Below are 22,088 nucleotides of genomic sequence, written 5' to 3' on the forward strand. Positions count from 1 at the left end.
CGTGCTGACTAACATGTTATTTCCTGTCCCAGTCCAACACCCGTCACAAGGTGTTGGTGATGGAGTATTGTCCCTGTGGGAGTCTGTATACGGTGCTGGAGGAGTCTTCAAACGCCTACGGACTCCCCGAGGATGAGTTCCTCATCGTGCTACAGGACGTGGGTAAGAAGGACTGGACACACACACACACACCACACACACTCCCCGAGGATGAGTTCCTCATCGTGCTACAGGACGTGGGTAAGAAGGACTGGACACACACACACACACCACACCACACACACACCACACACCACACACACTCCCAGAGGATGAGTTCCTCATCGTGCTACAGGACGTGGGTAAGGACTGGACACACACACACCACACACCACACACACACACACACACCACACACACTCCCCGAGGATGAGTTCCTCATCGTGCTACAGGACGTGGGTAAGAAGGACTGGACACACACACCACACCACACCACACACCACACACACTCCCAGAGGATGAGTTCCTCATCGTGCTACAGGACGTGGGTAAGGACTGGACACACACACACCACACCACACCACACACACACCACACACCACACACACTCCCAGAGGATGAGTTCCTCATCGTGCTACAGGACGTGGGTAAGAAGGACTGGACACACACACACCACACACACTCCCCGAGGATGAGTTCCTCATCGTGCTACAGGACGTGGGTAAGAAGGACTGGACACACACACACACACACCACACCACACACACACCACACACCACACACACTCCCAGAGGATGAGTTCCTCATCGTGCTACAGGACGTGGGTAAGAAGGACTGGACACACACACACACACCACACACCACACACACTCCCAGAGGATGAGTTCCTCATCGTGCTACAGGACGTGGGTAAGAAGGACTGGACACACACACGCCACACACACCACACACACACCACACACCACACACACTCCCCGAGGATGAGTTCCTTATCGTGCTACAGGACGTGGGTAAGAAGGACTGGACACACACACGCCACACACACCACACACACACACCACACACCACACACACTCCCCGAGGATGAGTTCCTTATCGTGCTACAGGACGTGGGTAAGAAGGACTGGACACACACACACACACCACACCACACACACACCACACACCACACACACTCCCCGAGGATGAGTTCCTCATCGTGCTACAGGACGTGGGTAAGAAGGACTGGACACACACACACACACCACACACACTCCCCGAGGATGAGTTCCTCATCGTGCTACAGGACGTGGGTAAGAAGGACTGGACACACACACCACACACCACACACCACACCACACACCACACACCACACACCAAACACACACACACACACCACACACACACACACACAAACACACCTCTTACAGACACACAGACACCTTATCACCTCATCTCACCATCAACTACCTATTATCACCTCACCATCAACCAACCATTATCACCTCACCATCAACTACCCATTATCACCTCACCATCAACTACCCATTATCACCTCACCATCAACCACCCATTATCACCTCACCATCAACTACCCATTATCACCTCACCATCAACTACCCATTATCACCTCACCATCAACTACCCATTATCACCTCACCATCAACCACCCATTATCACCTCACCATCAACCACCCATTATCACCTCACCATCAACTACCCATTATCACCTCACCATCAACCACCCATTATCACCTCACCATCAACCACCCATGATCACCTCACCATCAACCACCCATTATCACCTCACCATCAACCACCCATTATCACCTCACCTCACCATCAACTACCCATTATCACCTCACCATCAACTACCCATTATCACCTCACCATCAACCAACCATTATCACCTCACCATCAACTACCCATTATCACCTCACCATCAACTACCCATTATCACCTCACCATCAACCACCCATTATCACCTCACCATCAACTACCCATTATCACCTCACCATCAACTACCCATTATCACCTCACCATCAACTACCCATTATCACCTCACCATCAACCACCCATTATCACCTCACCATCAACCACCCATTATCACCTCACCATCAACTACCCATTATCACCTCACCATCAACCACCCATTATCACATCACCATCAACCACCCATGATCACCTCACCATCAACCACCCATGATCACCTCACCATCAACCACCCATTATCACCTCACCATCAACCACCCATTATCACATCACCATCAACTACCCATTATCACCTCACCATCAACCACCCATGATCACATCACCATCAACTACCCATTATCACCTCACCATCAACTACCCATTATCACCTCACCATCAACCACCCATTATCACATCACCATCAACTACCCATTATCACCTCACCATCAACCACCCATGATCACATCACCATCAACTACCCATTATCACCTCACCATCAACCACCCATGATCACATCACCATCAACTACCCATTATCACCTCACCATCAACCACCCATGATCACCTCACCATCAACCACACATTATCACCTCACCATCAACCACCCATTATCACCTCACCATCAACCACCCATTATCATATCACCATCAAATACCCATTATCACCTCACCATCAACCACCCATTATCACTTCACCATCAACTACCTATTATCACCTCACCATCAACTACCCATTATCACCTCACCTCACCATCAACTACCCATAATCACATCACCATCAACTACCCATTATCACCTCATCTCAGCATCATCTACCCATTATCACCTCATCTCACCATCAACTACCCATTATCACCTCACCATCAACCACCCATTATCACCTCACCATCAACCACCCATTATCACCTCACCATCAACTACCCATTATCACCTCACCATCAACTACCCATTATCACCTCACCATCAACTACCCATTATCACCCCGCCATCAACTACCCATTATCACCTCACCATCAACTACCCATTATCACCTCACCATCAACGGTGGTAATGACTTACGCTGCTCTGTGTGTTGAGGTGGTAATGACTGTAACGCTGCTCTGTGTGTTGAGGTGGTAATGCTGCTCTGTGTGTTTAGGTGGTAACGCTGCTCTGTGTTGAGGTGGTAATGACTGTAACACTGCTCTGTGTTGAGGTGGTAACGCTGCTCTGTGGTGAGGTGGTAACGCTGCTCTGTGGTTAGGTGGTAATGACTGTAACACTGCTCTGTGGGTTGAGGTGGTAATGACCGTAACGGTGCTCTGTGGGTTGAGGTGGTAATGACTAACACTGCTCTGTGTGTTGAGGTGGTAATGACTAACGCTGCTCTGTGTGTTGAGGTAATGACTAATGCTGCTCTGTGTGTTGAGGTGGTAATGACTGTAACGCTGTTCTGTGTGTTGAGGTGGTAATGACTAACGCTGCTCTGTGTGTTGAGGTGGTAATGCTGCTCTGTGTGTTGAGGTGGTAATGACTAATGCTGTTCTGTGTGTTGAGGTGGTAATGACTAACACTGCTCTGTGGGTTGAGGTGGTAATGACCGTAACGGTGCTCTGTGGGTTGAGGTGGTAATGACCGTAACGGTGCTTTGTGGGTTGAGGTGGTAATGACTTACGCTGCTCTGTGTGTTGAGGTGGTAATGACTAACGCTGCTCTGTGTTGAGGTGGTAATGACTAACGCTGCTCTGTGTGTTGAGGTGGAAACGGTGCTCTGTGTTGAGGTGGTAATGACTAACGCTGCTCTGTGTGTTGAGGTGGTAATGACTAACGCTGCTCTGTGTGTTGAGGTGGTAATGACTAATGCTGCTCTGTGTGTTGAGGTGATAATGACTAACGCTGCTCTGTGGGTTGAGGTGGTAATGACCGTAACGGTGCTCTGTGGGTTGAGTTGGTAATGACCGTAACAGTGCTTTGTGTGTTGAGGTGGTAATGACTGTAACGCTGTTCTGTGTGTTGAGGTGGTAATGACTTACGCTGCTCTGTGTGTTGAGGTGGTATTGACTAACGCAGCTCTGTGTTGAGGTGATAATGACTAACGCTGCTCTGTGTGTTGAGGTGGTAACGGTGCTCTGTGTGTTGAGGTGGTAATGACTAATGCTGCTCTGTGTGTTGAGGTGGTAATGACTAACGCTGCTCTGTGGGTTGAGGTGGTAATGACTGTAACGGTGCTCTGTGGGTTGAGGTGGTAATGACTAACGCTGCTCTGTGTGTTGAGGTGGTAACGCTTCTCTGTGTTGAGGTGGTAATGACTTACGCTGCTCTGTGTGTTGAGGTGGTAATGACCATAATGCTGCCCTGTGTGTTGAGGTGGTAATGACTAACGCTGCTGTGTGTGTTGAGGTGGTAACGCTGCTCTGTGGTAATGTGACTGTAATAACCCTGTCCTGTATATTAACAGTAGCCGGTATGAACCATCTCAGAGAGTACGGCATCGTGCACCGTGACATCAAACCAGGCAACATCATGCGTGTCATCGGCGAGGACGGGAGGTCCGTCTATAAACTGACTGATTTCGGAGCAGCCAGAGAACTAGATGACGATGAGCAGTTTGTCTCTCTTTACGGCACTGAGGAATATCTGGTGAGTCTCCTGACCTCCGACTTCTACCTGCCGTTTGGACCTCTCACCTACAATAGGACACTTTACTCATCTAAAGGAATAATCTGCTATAGACTTCAGCTCAACATGACGTGTGTGTCTCTCTGTGTGTCTCTCTGTGTGTGTCTCTCTGTGTGTGTCTCTCTGTGTGTGTCTCTCTGTGTGTGTCTCTCTGTGTGTGTCTCTCTGTTTGTGTCTCTCTGTGTGTGTCTCTCTGTGTGTCTCTCTCTGTCTCTCTGTGTGTATCTCTCTGTGTCTCTCTCTGTGTGTCTCTCTCTGTGTGTCTCTCTCTGTGTGTGTCTCTCTCTGTGTGTCTCTCTCTGTGTGTGTCTCTCTCTGTGTGTCTCTCTGTGTGTCTCTCTCTGTGTGTCTCTCTCTGTGTGTCTCTCTCTGTGTGTCTCTCTGTGTGTCTCTCTCTGTGTGTCTCTCTCTGTGTGTCTCTCTCTGTGTGTCTCTCTGTGTGTGTCTCTCTGTGTGTGTCTCTCTGTTTGTGTCTCTCTGTGTGTGTCTCTCTCTGTGTGTCTCTCTGTGTGTGTCTCTCTCTCTGTGTGTGTCTCTCTCTCTGTGTGTGTCTCTCTCTCTGTGTGTGTCTCTCTCTCTGTGTGTGTCTCTCTCTCTGTGTGTGTCTCTCTCTGTGTGTGTGTCTCTCTCTCTGTGTGTGTCTCTCTCTCTGTGTGTGTCTCTCTCTCTGTGTCTCTGTGTGTGTCTCTCTCTGTGTGTGTCTCTCTCTGTGTTTCTCTGTGTGTCTCTCTGTGTTTCTCTGTGTGTGTCTCTGTGTCTCTCTGTGTGTCTCTCTGTGTTTCTCTGTGTGTCTCTCTCTGTGTGTCTCTCTCTGTGTGTCTCTCTCTGTATCTCTCTCTGTATCTCTCTCTGTGTCTCTCTCTCTCTGTGTCTCTCTGTGTTTCTCTGTGTGTATCTCTCTCTCTGTGTCTCTCTCTGTGTGTCTCTCTCTGTGTGTCTCTCTGTGTGTCTCTCTCTCTGTCTCTCTCTCTGTGTCTCTCTGTGTGTCTCTCTCTCTGTCTCTCTCTCGGTGTCTCTCTGTGTGTCTCTCTCTCTCTGTGTCTCTCTGTATATCTCTGTGTGTCTCCAACAGCACCCTGACATGTATGAGCGTGCAGTGCTGAGGAAAGAGCACCAGAAGAAGTATGGAGCGACGGTTGACCTGTGGAGCATCGGAGTCACCTTCTTCCACGCTGCCACCGGGTCACTCCCCTTCAGACCCTTCGAAGGACCACGCAGGAACAAGGAAGTCATGTAAGAACTGCATCCTGGTGGTCTAAGAACTATATCCTGTTGACCTAGGGTGGTCTAGTGGTCTAAGAACTATATACTGGTGGTCTAGTGGTCTACGAACTGCATCCTGGTGACCTAGGGTGGTCTAAGAACTACATCCTCTTGACCTTGGGTGGTCTAGTGGTCTAAGAACTATATCCTGTTGACCTAGGGTGGTCTAAGAACTACATTATGTTGACCTAGGGTGGTCTAAGAACTACATCCTGTTGACCTATGGTGGTCTAGTGGTCTAAGAACTATATCCTGTTGACCTAGGGTGGTCTAAGAACTACATTCTGTTGACCTAGGGTGGTCTAAGAACCACATCCTGTTGACCTAGGGTGGTCTAAGAACTACATCCTCTTGACCTAGGGTGGTCTAGTGGTCTAAGAACTATATCCTGTTGACCTAGGGTGGTCTAAGAACTACATTATGTTGACCTAAGGTGGTCTAAGAACTACATCCTGTTGACCTATGGTGGTCTAGTGGTCTAAGAACTACATCCTGCTGACCTAGGGTGGTCTAAGAACTACATCCGGTTGACCTAGGGTGGTCTAAGAACTACATCCTGTTGACCTAGTGTGGTCTAAGAACTACATCCTGTTGACCTAGTGTGGTCTAAGAACTACATTCTGTTGACCTAGGGTGGTCTAAGAACTACATCCGGTTGACCTAGGGTGGTCTAAGAACTACATCCTGTTGACCTAGTGTGGTCTAAGAACTACATCCTGCTGACCTAGGGTGGTCTAAGAACTACATCCGGTTGACCTAGGGTGGTCTAAGAACTACATCCTGTTGACCTAGTGTGGTCTAAGAACTACATTCTGTTGACCTAGGGTGGTCTAAGAACTACATCCTGTTGACCTAGGGTGGTCTAAGAACTACATCCTGTTGACCTAGGGTGGTCTAAGAGCTACATCTTGTTGACCTAGGGTGGTGTTGACCCTTTGCTGTGATACTCGAAATTGAGCTCAGGTAAATCCTGTTTCCATTGATCATCCTTGAGATGTTTCTATAACTTGATTGGAGTCCACCTGTGTTAAATTCAACTGATTGGACATGATTTGGAAAGGCACACACCTGTCTATATAAGGTCCCACAGTTGACAGTGCATGTCAGAGCAAAAACCAAGCCATGAGGTCGAAGGGATTGTCCATAGAGCTCAGAGACAGGATTGTGTCGAGGCACAGATCTGGGGAAGGGTACCAAAACATTTCTGCAGTGTTGAATGTCTCCAAGAACACAGTGGCCTCCATCATTCTTAAATGGAAGAAGTATGGAACCACCAAGACTCTTTCTAGAGCTGGCTGCCCGGCCAAACTTAGCAATCGGGAGAAGGGCCTTGGTCAGGGAGGTGACTGAGAACCCAATGGTCACTCTGACAGAGCTCCAGAGTTCCTCTGTGGCAATTGGAGAACCTTCCAGAAGGACAAGCATCTCTGAAGTACACCACCAATCAAGCCTTTATAGTAGAGTGGCCAGACGGAAGCCACTCCTCAGTAAAAGGCACATGACAGCCCTCTTGGAGTTTGCCAAAAGGCACCTAAAGACTCTCAGACCAAGAGAAACAAGATTCTCTGGTTTGATGAAACCAAGATTGAACTCTTTAGCCTGAATGCCAGGCGTCACATCTGGAGGAAACCTGGCTCCATCCCTTCGGTGAAGCATGGTGGTGGCAGCATCATGCTGTGGGGGTGTTTTTCAGAGGCAGGGACTGGGAGACTAGTCAGGATCGAGGGAAAGATGAACAGAGTAAAGTACAGAGAGATCCTTGATGAAAACCTGCTCCAGAAACCTCAGGACCTCAGACTGGGGCGAAGGTTCACCTTCCAACAGGACAACGACCCTAAGCACAGAGCCACAATACAATGCAGGAGTTGCTTCGAGACAAGTCTCTGAATGTCCTTGAGTGGCCCAGCCAGAGCCCGGACTTGAACCCGATCGAACATCTCTGGAGAGACCTGAAAATAGCTGTGCAGCGACGCTCCCCATCCAACCTGACAGAGCTTGAGAGGAACTGCAGAGAAGAATGGTAGAAACTCCCCAAATACAGGTGTGCCAAGCTTGTAGCGTCATGCCCAAGAAGACTTGAGGCTGTAATCACTACCAAAGGTGCTTCAACAAAGTACTGAGTAAAGGCTCTGAATATTTACAACAACAAAAACAAAAAACCTGTGTTTGCTTTGTCATTATGAGCTATTGTGATGTCATTATGGGGTATTGTGATGTCATTATGAGCTATTGTGATGTCATTATGGCGTATTGTGTGTAGATTGATGAGGGAAAAAAACGATTTAATCCATTTTAGAATTAGGCTGTAACGTAACAAAATGTGGAAGAAGTCAAGAGGTCGGAATAGTTTCTGATTTTACTGTATATAGCTACCGCTGCAGCAGGGGCTCAGATCAGCCCACTGCTGTTTCAGGATCTGTCTCTGTCCTCTGGGCCTGTGTCCTGTTTCAGGACCTGTCTCTTTCCTCTGGGCCCGTGTCCTGTTTCAGAACCTGTCTCTTTCCTCTGGGCCCGTGTCCTGTTTCAGGACCTGTCTCTTTCCTCTGGGCCCGTGTCCTGTTTCAGGACCTGTCTCTTTCCTCTGGGCCCGTGTCCTGTTTCAGAACCTGTCTCTTTCCTCTGGGCCCGTGTCCTGTTTCAGGACCTGTCTCTTTCCTCTGGGCCCGTGTCCTGTTTCAGGACCTGTCTCTTTCCTCTGGGCCCGGGTCCTGTTTCAGGACCTGTCTCTTTCCTCTGGGCCCGGGTCCTGTTTCAGGACCTGTCTCTTTCCTCTGGGCCCGTGTCCTGTTTCAGGACCTGTCTCTGTCCTCTGGGCCTGTGTCCTGTTTCAGGACCTGTCTCTTTCCTCTGGGCCCGTGTCCTGTTTCAGGACCTGTCTCTTTCCTCTGGGCCCGTGTCCTGTTTCAGGACCTGTCTCTGTCCTCTGGGCCCGTGTCCTGTTTCAGGACGTGTCTCTGTCCTCTGGGCCCGTGTCCTGTTTCAGGACCTGTCTCTGTCCTCTGGGCCCGTGTCCTGTTTCAGGACCTGTCTCTGTCCTCTGGGCCCGTGTCCTGTTTCAGGACCTGTCTCTTTCCTCTGGGCCCGTGTCCTGTTTCAGGACCTGTCTCTTTCCTCTGGGCCCGTGTCCTGTTTCAGGACCTGTCTCTTTCCTCTGGGCCCGTGTCCTGTTTCAGGACCTGTCTCTTTCCTCTGGGCCCGTGTCCTGTTTCAGGACCTGTCTCTTTCCTCTGGGCCCGTGTCCTGTTTCAGGACCTGTCTCTTTCCTCTGGGCCCGTGTCCTGTTTCAGGACCTGTCTCTTTCCTCTGGGCCCGTGTCCTGTTTCAGGACCTGTCTCTTTCCTCTGGGCCCGTGTCCTGTTTCAGGACCTGTCTCTTTCCTCTGGGCCCGTGTCCTGTTTCAGGACCTGTCTCTTTCCTCTGGGCCCGTGTCATGTCCAATAAAGCACAAATAGGAGAGGAGTGGCTCCTTGAAGTCCGTTGGACAGGTGGATAGGTGTGACAGCATTTGTAAAATGAGATGAGATGTTTGTCTCGGTGACTGAAGGTTTTGTATAGTGACGTTGTTGTCCTGTCTCCCATCAGGTATAAAATCATCACAGAGAAGCCATCAGGAACCGTCTCTGGGCAGCAGAAGTTTGAGAACGGGAAGATTGAGTGGAGCACAGAGATGCCTGTCTCCTGCAACCTGTCCAAGTACGTACTTTAGTCTACCCCTGACCTCCACTCCCTGACCTCTACCCCCTGACCTCTACCCCCTGACCACTACCCCCTGACCTCTACCCCCTGACCACTATCCCTGTCTACTGCAGCTCCTCCAAGTAGGTCCTCTGGTTCATTAAAACTAGTAAATTACCTGACCTCTAACCCCTGACCTCTCTCTCCTCCATGGGCCTCCAGAGCTTGCTGACTCCAGTCCTAGCCAACATTTTGGAGGCTGACCTTTAACCTCTGACCTCTCTCTCTCCTCCAGGGGCCTCCAGAGCTTGCTGACCCCAGTCCTAGCCAACATCTTGGAGGCTGACCTCTAACCTCTGACCTCTCTCTCTCCTCCAGGGGCCTCCAGAGCTTGCTGACCCCAGTCCTAGCCAACATCTTGGAGGCTGACCTCTAACCTCTGACCTCTCTCTCCTCCAGGGGCCTCCAGAGCTTGCTGACCCCAGTCCTAGCCAACATCTTGGAGGCTGACCTCTAACCTCTGACCTCTCTCTCCTCCAGGGGCCTCCAGAGCTTGCTGACCCCAGTCCTAGCCAACATCTTGGAGGCTGACCTCTAACCTCTGACCTCTCTCTCTCCTCCAGGGGCCTCCAGAGCTTGCTGACCCCAGTCCTAGCCAACATCTTGGAGGCTGACCTCTAACCTCTGACCTCTCTCTCTCCTCCAGGGGCCTCCAGAGCTTGCTGACCCCAGTCCTAGCTAACATCTTGGAGGCTGACCAGGAGAAATGTTGGGGCTTTGACCAGTTCTTTGCTGAGACCAGTGATATCCTGCATCGTACCGTGGTGTTGGTCTTCAGTCTACAGCAGGCTACTCTCCACTACATCTACATCCACCAGTACAATACGTGAGTCTCCACTACATCTACCAGTACAATACGTGAGTCTCTCCACCAGTACAATAAGTGAGTCTCCACTACATCTACATCCACCAGTACAATACGTGAGTCTCCACTACATCTACATCCACCAGTACAATACGTGAGTCTCTCCACCAGTACAATACGTGAGTCTCCACTACATCTACATCCACCAGTACAATACGTGAGTCTCTACTACATCTACATCCACCAGTACAATACGTGAGTCTCTACTACATCTACATCCACCAGTACAATACGTGAGTCTCCACTACATCTACATCCACCAGTACAATACGTGAGTCTCCCCACCAGTACAATACGTGAGTCTCCACTACATCTACATCCACCAGTACAATACGTGAGTCTCCACTACATCTACATCCACCAGTACAATACGTGAGTCTCTCCACCAGTACAATACGTGAGTCTCTCCACCAGTACAATACGTGAGTCTCTCCACCAGTACAATACGTGAGTCTCCACTACATCTACATCCACCAGTACAATACGTGAGTCTCTCCACCAGTACAATACGTGAGTCTCTCCACCAGTACAATACGTGAGTCTCCACTACATCTACATCCACCAGTACAATACGTGAGTCTCTCCACCAGTACAATACGTGAGTCTCTACTACATCTACATCCACCAGTACAATACGTGAGTCTCTACTACATCTACATCCACCAGTACAATACGTGAGTCTCTCCACCAGTACAATACGTGAGTCTCCACTACATCTACATCCACCAGTACAATACGTGAGTCTCTCCACCAGTACAATACGTGAGTCTCTACTACATCTACATCCACCAGTACAATACGTGAGTCTCTACTACATCTACATCCACCAGTACAATACGTGAGTCTCTACTACATCTACATCCACCAGTACAATACGTGAGTCTCTCCACCAGTACAATACGTGAGTCTCTGCTACATCTACATCCACCAGTACAATATGTGAGTCTCTACACCAGTACAATACGTGAGTCTCTCCACCAGTACAATATGTGAGTCTCTACACCAGTACAATACGTGAGTCTTTCCACCAGTACAATATGTGAGTCTCTACACCAGTACAATACGTGAGTCTCTGCTACATCTACATCCACCAGTACAATATGTGAGTCTCTACACCAGTACAATACGTGAGTCTCTCCACCAGTACAATATGTGAGTCTCTACACCAGTACAATACGTGAGTCTCTCCACCAGTACAATATGTGAGTCTCTACACCAGTACAATACGTGAGTCTCTACTACATCTACATCCACCAGTACAATACGTGAGTCTCCACTACATCTACATCCACCAGTACAATACGTTACAGCCTTATTCTAAAATGTATAAAATATTTTTTTCGCCTCATCAATCTACACACAATACCCCATAATGACATCACAATACACCATAATGACATCACAATACCCCATAATGACAAAGCAAAAATGTGTTTTTAGTTATTATAGCACATTCCAGAAAGACAACAGTCTCTGCAGCACTCCACCAATCAGGTCTTTATGGTAGAGTGGCCCGACAGAAGCCACTCTTCAGTAAGAGGCACATGACAGCCCACTTGGAGTTTGACAAAAGGCACCTAAAGACTCTCAGACCAGGAGAAACAAGATTCTCTGGTGTGATGAAACCAAGTTTGTACTCTTGGCCTGAATGCCAAACGTCACGTCTGGAGGAAACCTGGCATGATCCCTACCATGAAGCATGGTGGTGGCGGCACCATCCCTACAGTGAAGCATGGTGGTGGCGGCACCATCCCTACAGTGAAGCATGGTGGCGGCAGCATCCCTACAGTGAAGCATGGTGGCGGCGGCATCCCTACGGTGAAGCATGTTGGCGGCGGCATCCCTACGGTGAAGCATGGTGGTGGCGGCAGCATCCCTACAGTGAAGCATGGTGGCGGCGGCATCCCTACGGTGAAGCATTGTGGTGGCGGCACCATCCCTACAGTGAAGCATGGTGGCGGCATCATGCTGGGGGATGTTTTTCAGCGGCAGGGACTGGCGTAGCAAAGTACAGAGATCCTTGATGAAAACCTGCTCCAGAGCACTCAGGACCTCAGACTGGGGCGAAGGTTCACCGTCCAACAGGACAACGACCCTAATTACACATCCAAGACAACGCTGGAGTGGCTTCGGGACAAATCTTTGAATGTCCTTGAGTGGCCCAGCCAGAGCCCGGAAAATACCTGAAAATAGCTGTGCAGCGACGCTCCTCACCCAACCTGACAGAGCCTGACAGTATCTGCAGAGAAGAATGGGAGATCCTCCCCAAATACAGGTGTGCCAAACTTTAGGGTCACCGTTGATAATGACAGACTCTGGTTGTGATCCTCCTCTCCGAGGATGTCGGATAGGACAAATAGGACCAAAAAAAACACTGACCATACACACAGAATGATTACTTTTCTCTGTAAACTGCTCCGAGAGATAGAGGCTGACCCTTAACCTCTGACCTCTCTCCCCAGGGCGACTCTCTTCCAGGAGCTGTTGTCTCGTCGGTGCAGTATCCCGGTCCACAACCAGGAGCTCCTGTACGAGGGGCGACGCCTACAGCTTGAGCCCAACCGCCAAGCCCAGACCTTCCCGCGGACCTCCAGAGACAACCCCATCATGCTGCTCAGCAGAGAGTCCGTAGCTACAGTGGGGCTCATCTTCGAGGACCGTAAGAGTCTTTATTATTAGCATCGATGTGGAAATGGGATTTACACTGAACACAAATACAGACAACATGTGAAGTGTTGGTGCCATGTTTTCATCAGCTGAAATGAAAGATCCCGGAAATGTTCCGTACGCACAGAAAGATGATTTCTCTCACGTTTTGGGCACGAATTTGTTTTACATCCCCGTTACGTAGCATTTCTCCTTTGACAAGATAATTGACCTGACTGCAGTTCGGGGTCGTAATCGACTTCGTTGGGAAAACGCTTCCCTTCGATGTCCACTGACACGCTGGAGAAGCTCTTCACGGACGAATCCCGGTTTAAACTACCGGGGCAGACGGCGTTGTGAACAGAGTGCCTCATGATGGGGTTAAAGCTCTTCACGGACGAATCCCGGTTTAAACTACCGGGGCAGACGGCGTTGTGAACAGAGTGCCTCATGATGGGGTTAAAGCTCTTCACGGACGAATCCCGGTTTAAACTACCGGGGCAGACGGCGTTGTGAACAGAGTGCCCCATGATGGGGTTAAAGCTCTTCACGGACGAATCCCGGTTTAAACTACCGGGGCAGACGGCGTTGTGAACAGAGTGCCTCATGATGGGGTTAAAGCTCTTCACGGACGAATCCCGGTTTAAACTACCGGGGCAGACGGCGTTGTGAACAGAGTGCCCCATGATGGGGTTAAAGCTCTTCACGGACGAATCCCGGTTTAAACTACCGGGGCAGACGGCGTTGTGAACAGAGTGCCCCATGATGGGGTTAAAGCTCTTCACGGACGAATCCCGGTTTAAACTACCGGGGCAGACGGCGTTGTGAACAGAGTGCCCCATGATGGGGTTAAAGCTCTTCACGGACGAATCCCGGTTTAAACTACCGGGGCAGACAGCGTTGTGAACAGAGTGCCCCATGATGGGGTTAAAGCTCTTCACGGACGAATCCCGGTTTAAACTACCGGGGCAGACGGCGTTGTGAACAGAGTGCCCCATGATGGGGTTAAAGCTCTTCACGGACGAATCCCGGTTTAAACTACCGGGGCAGACGGCGTTGTGAACAGAGTGCCTCATGATGGGGTTAAAGCTCTTCACGGACAAATCCCGGTTTAAACTACCGGGGCAGACGGCGTTGTGAACAGAGTGCCCCATGATGGGGTTAAAGCTCTTCACGGACGAATCCCGGTTTAAACTACCGGGGCAGACGGCGTTGTGAACAGAGTGCCCCATGATGGGGTTAAAGCTCTTCACGGACGAATCCCGGTTTAAACTACCGGGGCAGACGGCGTTGTGAACAGAGTGCCTCATGATGGGGTTAAAGCTCTTCACGGACGAATCCCGGTTTAAACTGTACCGGGGCAGACGGCGTTGTGAACAGAGTGCACAATTCCAGGAAGCTGAAAATCCCAGTTCTTCCATGGCCTGCATAGTCCCAGTTCTTCCATGGCCTGCATACTCATTAAACATGCCACCCCATTGAGCATGTTTGGGATGTCCTGGATCGACGTGTACGACAGTGTGTTCCAGTTCCTGACAATATCCAGCAACTCCACACAGCCATTGAAGAGGAGTGGGACAACATTCCACAGGCCACAATCAACAGCCTGATCAACTCAATGCGAAGGAGACGTGTCACGTTGCATGAGGCAAATGGTGGTCACACCATTTAACGACAGACAGACGGAGACCGAGGTTAACGACAGACAGACGGAGACCGAGGTTAACGACAGACAGACGGAGACCGAGGTTAACGACAGACAGACGGAGACCGAGGTTAACGACAGACAGACGGAGACCGAGGTTAACGACAGACAGACGGAGACCGAGGTTAACGGGCAGGCGGAGACCGAGGTTAACGGGCAGGCGGAGACCGAGGTTAACGGGCGGACAGACGGAGACCGAGGTTAGCGGGCGGACAGACGGAGACCGAGGTTAGCGGGCGGGCAGACGGAGACCGAGGTTAGCGGGCGGACAGACGGAGACCGAGGTTAGCGGGCGGACAGACGGAGACCGAGGTTAGCGGGCGGGCAGACGGAGACCGAGGTCAGCGGGCGGGCAGACGGAGACCGAGGTTAGCGGGCGGGCAGACGGAGACCGAGGTTAGCGGGCGGGCAGACGGAGACTGAGGTTAACAGACCTCAGTCTCTATCTATCTGTCTGTCTGTCTGTTAACCTCAGTCTCTCTATTGATCTCCACAGCGAGTCCTCCTAAAGTCCAGCCTCGCTACGATCTGGACCTGGATGCCAGCTATGCCAAGGTAACTATATATTATGCCAGCTATGCCAAGGTAACTAAATGTTAATGCTGCAGGGCATTCAGAAAATATTCAGACCCCTTCCCCTTTTCCACATTTTGTTACGTTACAGTTACTTATTCTAAAATTATTAAATAAATAAAAATCCTCTTCAATCTACACACAATACCCCATAATGACATCACAATACCCCATAATGACATCACAATACCCCATAATGACATCACAATACCAAAGCGAAAACTGGTTTTTAGACATTTTTGAAAATTTATAAAAATAAAATAAAAAACAATACCTTATTAACAAAAGTATTCAGACCCTTTGCTATGAGTCGAAATTGAGCTCAGGTGCATCCTGTTTCCATTGATCATACTTGAGATGTTTCTACAACTTGAATGGTGATGGTTCACCTTCCAACAGGACAACGACCCTAAGCACACAACCAAGACAACCCAGGAGTGGCTTCGGGACAAGTCTCTGGATGTCGAGTGGCCCAAGCAGAGCCCGGGAATTTAACCCAATCAAACATCTCTGGAGAGACCTGAAAATAGCTGTGCAGCGATGCTCCCCATTCAACCTGACCGAGCTGGAGAGGATCTGCAGAGAAGAATGGGAGAAACTCCCCCAAATACAGGTGTGCCAAGCTTGTAGCGTCATACGAAGACTAGAGGCTGTAATCACTACCAAAGGTGCTTCAACAAAGTACTGAGTAAAGGGTCTGAACACTTATGTAAATGTGATATTTCCGTTTTTTTTTTATTTTAACAGAAACTCTTTCTGAGTTGTCATTATGGCGCATTGTGATGTCATTATGGGTTATTGTGATGTCATTATGGCGCATTGTGATGTCATTATGGGGTAGTGATGTCATTATGGGGTGTATTATTATTGTGTGTAAAAAAACATTTGAATCCATTATAGAATAAGGCTGTAATGTAACAAAATGGGGAAACATTCAAGGGGTCTGAATACTTTGAAGGCAGTGTATAGGTTATGCCAGCGATGCCAAGGTAACCAAGGTAACCGAGATCCGCTAGATGTCCGTCAGACTCTCACCCTGAGTAAAGCCACAAAACAACATGTAGCTCAACATGGGCAGGTTGCCATTTATTGAGATGACTCATGTTCTGGAGGCAGCTCTGCAGCATGGTCACTAGCTGAATCCTAACCTTAACCACACTGCAGGGGGAGGATGGAGTGTGTGGTGCCTCTAACTAATATCCTAAAATGTCTTCCTCCGTTGTCCAGACGTTTGCAGGAGACGTGGGCCACCTGTGGAAGACCTCAGACTCCCTGTTGGTTTGTCAGGAGCTGGTCAGGAAGGGAGTCAGGGGACTGATGTAAGTCCTGATAACTCAAACCTTACAATGCACCAGACAACCAGCACATTCACCTGGTATACCCCTCAACTGGTACACTGTTCACCTGGTATACCCCTCAACTGGTACACTGTCTGTCTGTCTGTCTCTCTGTCTCAGTGAGTTGATGAAGGAGGACTACAGTGAGATGGTACATAATGTCCATGTGTCTCTGTCTGTCTCTCTGTCTCAGTGAGTTGATGAAGGAGGACTACAGCGAGATGGTACATAAGAAGTCAGAGGTCATCCACGTCTGTCACTACTGCTCTCAGATCCTGGAGAGGACAGAGCAGCTGTGAGTACACACTTTGATTTGTTGAGGCACTTTACCCCTCCAGCTCCTCAGAGGATAGAACCACTAGTAGGTGTTGTTGTTGTTGAACCAGCAGGAGGTGTTGTTGTTGTTGTTGTTGTTGTTGTTGTTGTTGTTGTCTCTTTTCCCAGGCACGAGGTGTTAATACAGGCCAATATGTTATTTTCTCCTCTCCCAGGTACGAGGTGTTAATGCAGGTCAATAAGTTGTTGTCTCCTCTCCCAGGTACGAGGTGTTAATGCAGGCCAATATGTTGTTGTCTCCTCTCCCAGGTACGAGGTGTTAATGCAGGCCAATATGTTGTTGTCTCCTCTCCCAGGTACGAGGTGTTAATGCAGGTCAATATGTTGTTGTCTCCTCTCCCAGGTACGAGGTGTTAATGCAGGCCAATATGTTGTCTCCTCTCCCAGGTACGAGGTGCTAATGCAGGCCAATATGTTGTTGTCTCCTCTCCCAGGTACGAGGTGTTAATGCAGGCCAATATGTTGTTGTCTCCTCTCCCAGGTACGAGGTGTTAATGCAGGCCAATATGTTGTTGTCTCCTCTCCCAGGTACGAGGTGTTAATGCAGGCCAATATGTTGTTTCCTCTCCCAGGTACGAGGTGTTAATACAGGCCAATATGTTGTTGTCTCCTCTCCCAGGTACGAGGTGTTAATGCAGGCCAATATGTTGTTGTCTCCTCTCCCAGGTACGAGGTGTTAATGCAGGCCAATATGTTGTCTCCTCTCCCAGGTACGAGGTGTTAATGCAGGCCAATATGTTGTTGTCTCCTCTCCCAGGTACGAGGTGTTAATGCAGGCCAATATGTTGTTGTCTCCTCTCCCAGGTACGAGGTGTTAATGCAGGCCAATATGTTGTTGTGGCCTCTCCCAGGTACGAGGTGTTAATGCAGGCCAATATGTTGTTGTCTCCTCTCCCAGGTACGAGGTGTTAATGCAGGCCAATATGTTGTCTCCTCTCCCAGGTACGAGGTGTTAATGCAGGCCAATATGTTGTTGTCTCCTCTCCCAGGTACGAGGTGTTAATGCAGGCCAATATGTTGTTGTCTCCTCTCCCAGGTACGAGGTGTTACTGCAGGCCAATATGTTGTTGTCTCCTCTCCCAGGTACGAGGTGTTAATGCAGGCCAATATGTTGTTGTCTCCTCTCCCAGGTACGAGGTGTTAATGCAGGCCAATATGTTGTTGTCTCCTCTCCCAGGTACGAGGTGTTAATGCAGGCCAATATGTTGTCTCCTCTCCCAGGTACGAGGTGTTAATGCAGGCCAATATGTTGTTGTCTCCTCTCCCAGGTACGAGGTGTTAATGCAGGCCAATATGTTGTTGTCTCCTCTCCCAGGTACGAGGTGTTAATACAGGCCAATATGTTGTTGTCTCCTCTCCCAGGTACGAGGTGTTAATGCAGGCCAATATGTTGTCTCCTCTCCCAGGTACGAGGTGTTAATACAGGCCAATATGTTGTTGTCTCCTCTCCCAGGTACGAGGTGTTAATGCAGGCCAATATGTTGTCGTCGTCAGAATACGATGAGATCTCAGACATGAGGAAGAAAATAGTCCTTGTAAGTACCTGCTGTTCCCTCTGGCCCCGCCCCTTAACCTATCGCTCAGCCTCTGTTCCCTCTGGCCCCGCCCCTTAACCCATCACTCAGCCTCTGTTCCCTCTGGCCCCGCCCCTTAACCTATCACTCAGCCTCTGTTCCCTCTGGCCCCGCCTCTGGCTATTATCTTCTCAGTCAGCCTCCCATCTCTGGAGCTGCTGTTGATTGGTTGTCTCTCAGCCTCCCCCAGGGCTGTGGTTGATTGGTTGTCTCTCTGTGCAGATCTCTAACTCCTTAGTCCCCATGGAACAGACGGTTCAGGACATCAAGAGTAAGTTCCTGTCAGGTGGTGTTCTGACGGACAGCTGGACTCAAGCTGGAACACACCCTGAAGACAGGAAGTAAGTAACGAGTGTGTTTTAGGGCTGTGACGATACAAGTATCCAAAAAATAATAATTCCGTTGCAAAAATGAAAACACAAAGCCGACCGAACTCTTTTGGTCATTTTAATATTGTCGCCTTATTCTGGGACGCCACTGGGATCGCCGCGAGTTAGCTGCAATTGTGTTTCTATTTCCGGGAACATTCACGCGACGCTAGCGCGTGCTAGTGGCGTGCTAGTGGCGTGCTAGTGGCGTGCTAGTAACGTGCTAGTGGCTTGCTAGTGACGTGCTAGTGGCGTGCTAGTGATGTGCTAGTGATGTGCTAGTGGCGTGCTAGCGCGTGCTAGTGGCGTGCTAGTGGCGTGCTAGTGGCGTGCTAGTGACGTGCTAGTGGCGTGCTAGTGACGTGCTAGTGGCGTGCTAGTGACGTGCTAGTGGCGTGCTAGTGACGTGCTAGTGGCGTGCTAGTGGCGTGCTAGTGGCGTGCTAGTGACGTGCTAGTGGCGTGCTAGTGACGTGCTAGTGGCGTGCTAGTGGCGGGAGGCGAAAGCGACAAAAGTTTTAGTTGTGAGCTTGATAGTTTTACACTGACAGAAACGCACAAAATCGATCAACATGATCATGGCCAGTACCCACGCTGCAGCATTCTGTATGTTTTGCAGTTGACCAATGTCTTCCTTGGGTAGACCAGACAGGAGAGCATCACAGTCGTCCAGCCTGTTTGTAGTCAAAGCTGAGTCTCTCTGTATCAGCCTGAGAGAAAAACAGCCACACATTAGCAATGTTCCTCAGGTGGTAGAAAGCTATTTTGTTCACCTTCCTAATGCCACCTCTCTAGGACCGGGGAGGCCAACCCACCTCTCTAGTCTGTCCAGAAGGACATCATGGTCAACAGTGTTGAACGCAGCACTGAAATCCAACAGGACAGAGAGCTGTTTGGCATCTCTGTTGGCTCTAAGCCTTAATAAGGCTCTGCCTCTGTGCTGTGGTGGGCACCAAAACCAGATTAGAATTTTTCAAAAATACAGTTGGCACTTTAAAAAAATTATTTAGCTGTTTGAAAACCAATTTCTCCAGAATTTAGCTGCTTAAGATGTCTGTGTCAGCCAGGGTTAATACATCCACAGTGCCATTGTGTGGCAGGCCTAGAGCACATATCATCAAACTTCTCATCAGGTCTTGACTGATACCCAGTCTAATGTTGGATAATAATATGTTAGTATGAGAAATACTGTACTTTATTAATGTTTCAATGAAACACACCTTTCATCCATGATGTTTACATATCGTAACCTGGAGAGATACTAAATGTTACCAGGTTACAGTATACTTCCCAGATCTGAGAGTAATATCCAATATCTGTGGACTGATGTTGCTCCTCAAGCCACACGTGAGTTCCACAGCTCCTTTCAGCCATCTAACACTCATGGTTTTCTCTCTCTGTCTCAGTGTTGAGAGGATCAAGGTTCTCCTGGACTCCATTACAGCCATCTACCACCAGTTTAAGAAGGACAAGGCTGAGAGACGTCTGCCGTACAACGAGGAACAAATACACAAATTTGACAAGTAGGTCCGTCTTTTCTGTCCCGCTGACCAGGTTTCCATCCGTCCTGACAGGCCTGATGGAAACATGTTCTGACAGGCCTGATGGAAACATGTTCTGACAGGCCTGATGGAAACATGTCCTGACAGGCCTGATGGAAACATGTCCTGACAGGCCTGATGGAAACATGTCCTGACAGGCCTGATGGAAACATGTCCTGACAGGCCTGATGGAAACATGTTCTGACAGGCCTGATGGAAACATGTCCTGACAGGCCTGATGGAAACATGTCCTGACAGGCCTGATGGAAACATGTCCTGACAGGCCTGATGGAAACATGTTCTGACAGGCCTGATGGAAACATGTCCTGACAGGCCTGATGGAAACATGTTCTGACAGGCCTGATGGAAACATGTCCTGACAGGCCTGATGGAAACATGTCCTGACAGGCCTGATGGAAACATGTTCTGACAGGCCTGATGGAAACATGTTCTGACAGGCCTGATGGAAACATGTCCTGACAGGCCTGATGGAAACATGTCCTGACAGGCCTGATGGAAACATGTCCTGACAGGCCTGATGGAAACATGTCCTGACAGGCCTGATGGAAACATGTCCTGACAGGCCTGATGGAAACATGTCCTGACAGGCCTGATGGAAACATGTCCTGACAGGCCTGATGGAAACATGTCCTGACAGGCCTGATGGAAACATGTCCTGACAGGCCTGATGGAAACATGTCCTGACAGGCCTGATGGAAACATGTCCTGACAGGCCTGATGGAAACATGTCCTGACAGGCCTGATGGAAACATGTTCTGACAGGCCTGATGGAAACATGTCCTGACAGGCCTGATGGAAACATGTCCTGACAGGCCTGATGGAAACATGTCCTGACAGGCCTGATGGAAACATGTTCTGACAGGCCTGATGGAAACATGTCCTGACAGGCCTGATGGAAACATGTCCTGACGGAAACATGTCCTGACAGGCCTGATGGAAACATGTCCTGACAGGCCTGATGGAAACATGTCCTGACAGGCCTGATGGAAACATGTCCTGACAGGCCTGATGGAAACATGTCCTGACAGGCCTGATGGAAACATGTCCTGACAGGCCTGATGGAAACATGTCCTGACAGGCCTGATGGAAACATGTCCTGACGGAAACATGTCCTGACAGGCCTGATGGAAACATGTCCTGACAGGCCTGATGGAAACATGTCCTGACAGGCCTGATGGAAACATGTCCTGACAGGCCTGATGGAAACATGTCCTGACAGGCCTGATGGAAACATGTCCTGACAGGCCTGATGGAAACATGTCCTGACAGGCCTGATGGGAACATGTTCTGACAGGCCTGATGGAAACATGTCCTGACAGGCCTGATGGAAACATGTCCTGACAGGCCTGATGGAAACATGTTCTGACAGGCCTGATGGAAACATGTCCTGACAGGCCTGATGGAAACATGTCCTGACAGGCCTGATGGAAACATGTCCTGACAGGCCTGATGGAAACATGTCCTGACAGGCCTGATGGAAACATGTCCTGACAGGCCTGATGGGAACATGTTCTGACAGGCCTGATGGAAACATGTCCTG

The 22,088-nt window shown here is 49.6% G+C and overlaps 1 protein-coding gene across 3 annotated transcripts in view; it reads left to right on the plus strand.

The window, feature by feature from the left end:
• LOC118936349 (serine/threonine-protein kinase TBK1-like) overlaps positions 1–22,088 on the plus strand; it is a 59,547-nt gene that overhangs the window by 20,038 nt on the left and 17,421 nt on the right. For 2 of the 3 annotated variants that reach the window (XM_036956767.1, XM_036956768.1), the window contains exons 4-15: positions 33–162; positions 4,365–4,546; positions 5,658–5,818; positions 9,431–9,541; positions 10,230–10,409; positions 12,911–13,107; positions 15,296–15,354; positions 16,600–16,691; positions 16,903–17,004; positions 18,499–18,580; positions 18,842–18,960; positions 20,393–20,509. In XM_036956767.1, the coding sequence (XP_036812662.1) occupies positions 33–162; positions 4,365–4,546; positions 5,658–5,818; positions 9,431–9,541; positions 10,230–10,409; positions 12,911–13,107; positions 15,296–15,354; positions 16,600–16,691; positions 16,903–17,004; positions 18,499–18,580; positions 18,842–18,960; positions 20,393–20,509 (1,532 nt within the window). Of the gene's footprint in view, positions 1–32; positions 163–193; positions 1,093–4,364; positions 4,547–5,657; positions 5,819–9,430; positions 9,542–10,229; positions 10,410–12,910; positions 13,108–15,295; positions 15,355–16,599; positions 16,692–16,902; positions 17,005–18,498; positions 18,581–18,841; positions 18,961–20,392; positions 20,510–22,088 lie in introns of those variants that run through there. The other variant, XM_036956769.1, reaches the window with a different exon arrangement.

Source organism: Oncorhynchus mykiss, chromosome 21 (assembly GCF_013265735.2).
Source record: "Oncorhynchus mykiss isolate Arlee chromosome 21, USDA_OmykA_1.1, whole genome shotgun sequence".
In the NCBI taxonomy this organism is placed as follows: domain Eukaryota; kingdom Metazoa; phylum Chordata; class Actinopteri; order Salmoniformes; family Salmonidae; genus Oncorhynchus; species Oncorhynchus mykiss.